This window comes from Pagrus pagrus (genome assembly GCF_965226575.1).
Source record: "Pagrus pagrus genome assembly, chromosome: 14".
In the NCBI taxonomy this organism is placed as follows: domain Eukaryota; kingdom Metazoa; phylum Chordata; class Actinopteri; order Spariformes; family Sparidae; genus Pagrus; species Pagrus pagrus.
The window spans coordinates 10,812,452-10,821,780 of NC_140198.1; the positions used below are offsets into that span (position 1 = coordinate 10,812,452).

General features: G+C 40.4%; 1 protein-coding gene across 1 annotated transcript; it reads right to left on the reverse strand.

The window, feature by feature from the left end:
* Window positions 1–632: 632 nt before the first annotated feature.
* On the reverse strand, window positions 633–6,371 carry yipf5 (Yip1 domain family, member 5). The gene is made up of 6 exons (XM_084374662.1): window positions 6,279–6,371; window positions 5,348–5,465; window positions 4,777–4,949; window positions 2,581–2,726; window positions 2,290–2,471; window positions 633–1,874 (listed from the first exon to the last, which is right to left on the reverse strand). The coding sequence occupies exons 2-6, from the start codon at window positions 5,455–5,457 to the stop codon at window positions 1,712–1,714; spliced, it is 774 nt and encodes a 257-aa protein (XP_084230788.1). The 5' UTR covers window positions 5,458–5,465; window positions 6,279–6,371; the 3' UTR covers window positions 633–1,711.
* Window positions 6,372–9,329: the final 2,958 nt, after the last annotated feature.

A 9,329-nucleotide genomic window follows, 5' to 3' on the forward strand; every position in this document is an offset into this window, starting at 1 on the left:
CCAAGTCAGACACAGCATTTCATATCGTAAGCCCCAAACTAATGGATATTTTAAGTCATTTTCAAGCCCTGTAGTAGCAACAAATCCGAAGATTTTTAACGTTGGGACAATTTGCAGCAGTGTTTGTGGGGATAGAACCAGGTAACCAAAACAATGTGCTTTAATATAAATAACACTAAGCTCCAATACATCTGTGGTTCAATTTGGCGACTGGGATGGGAAATATTCCAACGGGTGAGTCAGGAAAGGCGGTGTGTGGTTAATGCTGCCCTCACTTGACTAACTGTGCTGGAAGTTCAAACATGTCCACACTCACCTTTTCCTACAATTGCAAACCCTTTTAAACGTTGAAGGTCTTCCAGGCCTAAGACACAATAAAAATGACAACAGTAAGGCTCAAAGTATGCACATTATTTCCTTTGATCTACCACCCAACTGTGATAAAATCTCCCAGGTTGTTGAAAACTATCATTATGTATCATACACCCACTTTTTCCACCGCTCGCCAGCTTTTCTTCTGCCACACGGACGCCAGCCACTGGCCCGCAGGCCAAATGTTTCTGGCTCTCTTTAATAAAGTTTAAACCACTTCTTAAAATTATCTGCTTGACCTTTTAATACCACAAGGCGGATAACCTTCAAAGACAACTTTAATGTGCATGAGAAGACATGAACAACAGATGACACATCAAAGCATACAAAGTGAGTCAACTGCAAAATAAAGATTAGGAAAATGTAAAGAATGCAAACTATAGCAACAACCTAGAGACATGCCTGTACCTATTAACATACAGTATCTCTCAGACTATTAATACTTAACAATCAAATTTGTTTGGTTTGGAAAATTAGAGACAATGCTATTGTGCAAACTGTATTTTTGTCTTCTTGAAAGGCATCAAATGAATTTCAAGAGAATATAATAAAACCATACATGAGAATATCTAGCACAGCTGCTGTTTTTTACAAAGATCAAAATCCCTGCTGTGATGAGCAAATGATTCGATCTATGGGTCCTCAGTCCTGGAAAAAAAAAAGGGGAGGAGATCCCTCCCATTTTCCTCCGCCCTATGTGGGTGGAGGAGAAGAATGATCGGTAGTCTTGTGCAGAAGGAAAGTGGGTGTTTCCAGTAGTCTTGCAGCTGTAGATTTTATAGGTTGTTAGACCAAAAATGGCTCACAACAGCTTTTGCAGAAATCATGATACGTGTTGTTTCCATTAGCTCCAAATTTGGCAGCGGGGTTGGTTATTGGTACTTTTCCCATCTGTGTCCAAAACAATTGTCTCCTCGGGTTTCCATAGTGTGAACTAGATGCTTGCTTCCTTCCCCTTCGTGCCCTTAAAATCACAGGACTGTAGCAGGTCGTTTAAGGCTCGAAATGGTCCACAGGAGAGTTATTTTTCACCAGGTTTATTTGACAGTCCTCTCCTTTTAGTATGAGGGGGAGCACGGTGGAGAGACGACATGAGTGAGACGGTACACTCCAGCCTGCAGATGGTCGAGTCAGAATGTAGTGAGAGGTGGAGACATTTTTTATATATATAAAAAAAAACAAAAAAAAAAAAAACCCTTGGTGCCATTTTAGACAGGAGCTCCCACTCTTCTGTAATGACAGTATAATTAGCTAATAATTACACTAATTACACTGTTGCTAATTATACTGAAATAACAGAAACTGAGGCGCAGTTACTAATTTCTACTCAATTATGTTTTTAGAAGACAGAGATGAGCGCAAAGACCCCATATAGGAGAGCGCAGGGGTAAGCAACCAGCAGCTGCTGGCCATCCATGGCCAACGCCGAGATGAAGATCTTTGAGGCTGAGAAACTGCACCAGCCAATGATTGCTGCTGTTAGTATAATTCCCATCATGCCCCTAAAGAGGAGAAGAAGGAAGTAGGAAGTTAGCTTTGATGATTTTAGCAGATGCTGGTATGAAAACAGCATTCATACAGTTAAGTGAAATGTACGGATATTTGTGAAAAATGAAACAAAAGTTACAGTCCTACACATAAATATCACACTTTAGCCAAGCTGCCAAGGAGTTCTGTTAAATAATCATCAGCAATGTGGATACAATGAATAAGCTGCTCTTCAAATTACATCACTTTACTGTAATGCAGCCCTTAAAAACAGGAAAACATAACTTACATAACTTATAACAATATCTGAATTTCAAAACAATATCTGGATCTTATATAATGATTTTGCCATAATACTTATTTTTTGCCCAACTCCAATTTATAGGTTGTATTAACATCAATAAACTTCACTGTTTCCTGTGTACTTACTGTAAAGAGAAGAGAACGCCAAAGCTGGAGAGGAGGATCATTGGGAGGAGGCAGTATCCCAGCACGCTGGCCACACAGCCGAAAGAGACGCCCGTCATACTCATAAGGTTGAGTAGGCAGTACATACCAAGGCAGCCGATTGCACTGATACCATACACGTAGCCAAACTGGATCTTACCTGACTGTGAATGGAAAGGAAAAATAAAACATCCGCACAGTCAGACATATACACCTACATATTGACAGCTGTCCAGATACATATTGGTACTGATGTAAAACTAAATGATTTACCAGGAGAAGCGTCGCTCCAAAGGCCAAACAGAAGACCATGGGGCCAGCCAGGTCTGTCTCGTTCATGATGCTGCCATCTGCTACCTTCATCGGATGGAGCACCGTCAGGGTCTTCTGCCAGATGTGGTCAAAGTTGATTCCTAATTCTGAGACGGAGAAAACGCACATCAGACAAACTGCACAACAGAACTTTAATCTGGTCAAACACAGTTGGTAGGAAAAGGTGACACAAACTTGTATGGGAAACTGGCACTGGCTTGCTATATCAACGCTTTGCCCCAAGAGATGGTTTAGAAACATCTTTGTTCCAGGAATAGTCAGACTTCAATCAGCCCTTTGCATGAGAATGAAGGCAGAAAAGACTCCCACTGTGATGAAAGTGATTTCGTCTCTAGCCCTGAGGTGTGTCTTTACCTGTCTAGGTCACACTCATTATAGTCTCAAGGGGAGTGATTCTATTACAGGATGCCACTCTTCCCAGAGCCCACAGTGACTTCTTGAATGTGCTTCTTTTCTCAGTCCAACAGTTTCACATTCAAAGATGTTCGATTCATAATATTTTCAAACACAATACAGAAACACAGCACGCTACATGCATACGGCAAGCTGGAAGAGGCTATTCTAATTATTTGTGTTTTATATCAAGAATATCTTTAATTGGTTAATTATTATTTCAGCACCACTGAATACAACTTGATAAGCAGCAGTGTTTGTGCTCCACACAAGGCTGCTAACATGTTATATCCTCAGTCGCAGTTCATGATATTCACTCTTGTCGCTTTTTTTCAAAGAAAATCCTACTTGTAAGCCCTTTCCTCCAAATGAGCATGTAGCAAAACCTAAAAAACAAGGACATAGTCCCTCAACATCACACACAGGTGAAGCTCCACCTGCACCAAGGCACACATCAAGTCTCAGTTGAATCTACTCCGTCTACTCAAGTTTCAGGAATAAAAACAATTTTGAGTCTCGAGTTTAGAACATAAATACAGGGTGTACAGATAAGAGAAGGAATCTGAAAATACTCTGCAAAAGCGTGACAATAAACTTGAGTGGGTAATTTGGCTACACACAAAAAACTGTGTTTGCAAAATAAGAACATAAGTATAGATTTGACATAAAGAATTACTATAATGATGAGGTTGACAATGAGGAGCGTCAAATCCTTGCAGACAGAGTCTCTTTTCATGAGCTCCCAATGTACTGTAAGGTAAAGCAACATTACATGTTACATAATTTACATCTGTGTGAGCTTATATCTCTATAGAGGCAGTTTATTTAACATATTTAAAATGCCTTCATTGTTCAGCTTTTTGAATTATACATTTTAACTGCAGTAGCAAAAAAAAGCATACAGTAAAAGTGAAAAACAGATTATATTATTTAAGGGCTGCCATCATCTCTTAAGCTTCAACTGAATATCTTTTCCTCAGAGCTGGTTAGTTTGCCACATGTATGCCGATGAAAAGTTTGGAATGTGCATAAGGTTGAGGGAAAATAGTACTAAAGTTTGGAAATGTCAGAACTGTCAATTTTGCAGTCACTTTGTCAGGCAGCCAACTTCTCATCTATCAGCCTTACTATTCCATCAAAACTTTCTTGCAGCTATGAACCTTTGACTCTGCGAGTGACTGCAACAGGCGAGTGAAACTTTAATTTCACGCCTTAAGAGCAGATATTAAGTTCATGTCCTGGAAGTGATTCTGCAGACCGATTTCAACAGGAACACTATAATTTCATATTCTAGCAATTCAACCTTTTAAAAGTGACTTGCAATTATTCCAAAAGCTGGTTCACAGAACAACTACTGATTACGTTCATTCACTGATTATTTCTCCACATTAGCTGAGCAAACAATGGTATTAAATTTGCAGTGATATGAAACGAAAATAAATCCTCACTTCTCAAAAGCTGTGACTAACTATGACTTAAACTTTTTACTCATTATAAAAAACTTCACTACCAATTAACTGTTAAAATAATAACCAACCAACAATTTTAGCACTGTAAACAACAGACTAAGAAAAACATACTTGGTGTATTGTTGACTGTGCTAAACTGTGCAGGGCTAGGCAGTTCCCTTGCAATATTCCTACTCTCTCTTAAATAATAAATATTATAAGAGATATGAGAGGAGCTGAATACAAGCCAATGAGGCCGGTGCAAGTCATAACCTCCAGGTTGCAGTTCACCTACCTTCTAGCAGTGGCGGCTCGTCATCGAAGCTGCTGCTGTACATAGACTGTGAAGCGGATGGAGTGTAGGTCTGTGTGGGCTGGAAGATTTGTCCTGTGTATGGCTGCTGGGGCTGCATCATCCCCGGGGAAGAGTAAGCCATAGGCTGGGAGTAGTCGTACTGACCATATGGCCTGGGAAAAACAGAGTAATGGTGTTTAATAGAACTTTTTCAGTGAAGGGAAATGACAACTTACAATTGCAAGTTGCTGACCAAGCATGTTGTTACAGTTAGTCAGCAGTAATATACACTTATGAAAAGCATTAAACCACTGCAAGACTTCCTCATCTTACGAAATTTTTCTAACTCATTTTAAACAAGCACTCCTGTTTTGCAATCAAAAACTTTAATAACAACGCTTCGGCACGCGGACCTTCATCAGGTTATCGGATTAATCTCTCTTAAAAGATGTCAAATCAAATAACGTGTTCAGTCAAGCAACAAAATGTTATGTAGGTTAGTTTCCATCAGCTGAAATGGCACGTAAAAGAATATAAATGTAGAAAAGTAAGGACAGCTTTCGTCACTTACTGTTTGTAGGGGGTTTCAGCATTGTTGTAGCCATAGCCGGCCTGGTTTTGGTCATCTACACTGTAGCTGGACTGGTAGAAGTCTGTGTTGAAGTTGTCAAACCCTGACATCTCTCACTCTGTTAGAGACACAGGGACAGGAAAAAACAGGAACACAACTCGTCAGTTAGGGTGATTATGTTGGTCGACAGTGGCAATCAACATAAACATGCATTACTTTTACACTTTAAATTTTGAGTGCTGTTTTATAGAACAACTATGCTCCGTGAGGACAGTCCAGTTGGTCATCAACAGCTTAAATCCCGTTATATATATCTATCTGGAACAGTTTCCTGTTACATCTCATAAACTTGCAGTCCGTGGCAAAAATATTAGCTAGCTTAGCTCATGTTAACAAGTTACGTGACATACGTCGTTGTCTCTTGTGAACCATTGAAATGCCTAAGGCTATATATAATATACAATTACTAGCTAACGTTATCTTAAGAGAGTGGTAATACTAATATTTACTGCACTAACTTACTATTTACTCGCCACCGAGCTGGGATAACAGTAACGCTACCTCCGTAAGAAAAAAAAAAAAATACAACTGTTAGCTAAAGCAAGCTAGCTAACGTCGCTCCACATATAAATAGCAAACGTAAAAAAGGATGTCGTTGTTGTAATGTAAGTCTGTTAACACTAAGCATCAAATGACTCGAAACAATCACCTTAAAGGATAAATTAACCTATATAACAAAAGCTTATAATCTCTGGGTGGCTAATGCACCGTTATCTCTGCAGCTAGCTGGTTAGCTGATGCTAGCTACAACAGCTGTGGACGCTCGCTGATCTTGTGCAACATGTCAGCGGTGTCTCCAATATCCTATTCAACTTTGATCACATCATCATTATTCTAGGGATGTAAAAGCATCACAAAAGCTGAGACATACCTGTGTTGTTTGACGAGTCAAACCACAGCCCTGCCAACTTGGTCGCGGTTGCTACGTGTCAGGAGAAAGGTACAACTTCCGGATTGGTAAGGAGCCGACGGGAAGCCGTTAGGGACACTGACAAACTGCACTTTGCTAAAAGGTCTGGCGCATTCTACAGACGACTGGTGGCATTACAGGAGAGGCCTGGATGTATAAAAATAGTACCGTGATTTGTATGCGCCGTGGTACAGTTTCATGGTTGAAATAATTGCAGTGCTGACTGTTATAGGCTTGTGCTTGAGAAAAGTCCTTATGCAGTCCTTTTCCCTGATTTTGAATGCTGATTTTTATGCAGAGAGTGTGGAGACGTTATGGAAGGAGCAATATTCTATTTCTAAAAGGTCAAAACACTTGGAAGTGCTTGGACGTTCTCGTGTTATGGATTAACCTCATGAAAAAAGCATTAGCCTGCAGTACAGACCACGGATGCTGTGCAAATATCACAGGACTAGGCTATTAAGTGACTTTAAAGTGATGCATACACAATGGAATTAAAGTATCAATGAAGCACTTAAAGGTCATATGCAGCTGTGTAAAGACACATAATAAGTCCTTATTAGAAATGTCCAATGTTCCTTATGATTATGATTAATAAGCAAATACTAGACACAAAGCGATATTGTTTGACATCTCAAACTCCTGCCTGTTTTGCCCACAACATGTAGATATGAGACCCATGGCTGAGTGTGAAAACCAGCGTCTAATGGTAACAAATAGAGACAGAGAGCGGACAGTGATTTAACAGGACAAGCGCTAAGCTTCCGGCAAGAACAAAGGTAGTCTCTTTCATTAGGAGGCAGAGGAGCAGATCAATCACTCTGCCCGTGCGGGAGAAGTGCACCGAAACCAAATACTGCGGGAGGATCCATCCTCTTTGATGATGATAGATAATGTGGAGTAATAGGCTGATGACCTCTGCCGAGAGGAAACAGGGACGGTAGGGAACGGGAGGCAGGGAGAGCATCACAGATGTGAGTTTGACCTGTAATGAATGGAAGAGAGCAAATGTGGAGGAGTAAGAGAAAAAGAAAACACTGTTGATTTGTCCTACTATTTAATCTTTTGAGAGTCAGGGGAGCACAGAAGGAATAGCCCAACGGGGACAACAAAGTAGATAAATATTCAGATGACGAAGATAAACAAAGAATGATCAAATTGGCTTTTTATGAAAACTAGAAAATTCACACCTCTGTCATATCTGTAGAAACTATTATCTTGGCATCTTACCGAGAGTTTATTGAAAATATTTCTGCCTCAGTGCTGAAACAAAAACACCTCCGGCACCCGTAACGATAAAGTGTTTGTATTTTAGCCGTAGATTAACTGGTGTCGTGTGAAAAGGAACTAAAGTACACAGACTTGGCTCTGCTCCCAGCAGCCTGGAGTTACAGAATCTTTACAGAATGAGAAATGGGGAAAATAATACAGTGGGAGAACGGCGTGGAGGAAAGCATCGTCATTATTCAGAGGAGACATATTCAGCCTCCTCCTTCTTTGACAGAGAAACTGATTGAGTTATGGCTCTCAGGGAAAAAGTACAAAGAGAAACCTTTGGGCCAGTGTTGCACAAAGCCGCTCCTCAACAAGGTTGCGTGAGTTAGGAGGACAATTTCTGGCTGGGAAACTTTGTGGCCATCTGTCACATTTTGTTTCCCGTTGAAGGCAATCCAGGCAGCCAGAGTCCGGCCTTTATGTTGAATCGCTTGTTCTAAGACAATCCTATGACAGGTGCCTTGTTATGCTGAAGGACAGACAAAGAAATTCCTAAACGTGAAAAATTGAGGAGGGAGAAAAATATGAAAAAACCCTGTAAACAAAAACATCATTAATAAACCTTTCAGCTGTGAAGACCGACATGGATCATTTATCTGGCTCACGATGAACAAAATCAATTGAATGTACACACAACATGGATTCCTACAGCACACACCCATGACCAATCATGTACAGAGATTAGTGGACCACCCCCTCCATTGCCTCTCATCCTCCTTTGGACTTTTAATCATTTCTAAACTTGAAGAACATGTCTTTCTTCTTAATCCACTTAATGAAGGAAAATTGAAAAGTGCCAGAGAGGGTAATTGAATTTAGGGCAGTGTATTGCCATATGCTGTCATAATTGCCTTCTTTTATAAAGTCTCTGCTGTAATCCTGCTGTCACTGCCTGGGTGGATGAGTGGATTAAAACTACTGAATTTCCTTAACCGCAGCAACCCCTCCTCTCCAACCACCTACTGAACCCTCAATTAAGATTTCTCTCTCCACCTCTCCAGGCTCGAGGGGAGCGGAAAAAAGCGAGCTATCTTACATGTTCCTCTACAAACACGCAGATGGGAGATGACTTTGCTCCTTCTGCACATAACAAATTGAACATGTGAATGAGCACCGAACACACACACACACACACACACACACACACACACACACACACACACACAGAGCTGTATTTTTAGGAGAGCATTTGCAAGACCAAATAAATTCCTGTAATTCGTCTAATTCAATTTCCTGCCACCCCGTTGATATGACGGCTGCTCAGATCATAAATTATTAGACATCTGGTACTCGCGGGGTCCTTTCTCCACTCTGAGCGAGCTGCATGAGCACTAAAATAACAATCGGCAGCTGAAGAGTTTGTGAAGAGTTTGTTTGTTCCAAAATGAGATTTCCACCCACTTGATATTCAGCAGCTCCCGACAAAATGATAGTCAACATGAAAATGCATCTCATTCTAGTGATGATACTACAAGACACAAATGTTATATTTGGGTGCAAATGATCATTTGTGACTCTGTGTTGGACTGAAATCAGACTACATTTGCCCTTCAAAATAAATGTGGTTTTGTTTTCTTCAGCTATCATACCAGTTTGAGCAATTTGTGCTGGAATGGAGGCACTACTCAACAGAGATAAAAAGCATGTGCAAATACACACTACACTAAATTAAAAGAATAACTATGCAGCGAGGGAATCTCTGTGCCCGTCTGTCTGTCTGTCCTTCACATATCTCAA

What these genes read in the sequence shown, in the direction of transcription:
- yipf5 (XM_084374662.1), bottom strand. Translation starts at nt 5,457, where the DNA reads ATGTCAGGGTTTGACAACTTCAACACAGACTTCTACCAGTCCAGCTAC. An exon ending in CGAGCCGCCACTGCTAGAAG is followed by an intron (nt 2,727 to 4,776) that starts GTAGGTGAACTG and finishes TCTCCGTCTCAG; the next exon opens with AATTAGGAATCAACTTTGAC. An exon ending in TTGGAGCGACGCTTCTCCTG is followed by an intron (nt 2,472 to 2,580) that starts GTAAATCATTTA and finishes TTCCATTCACAG; the next exon opens with TCAGGTAAGATCCAGTTTGG.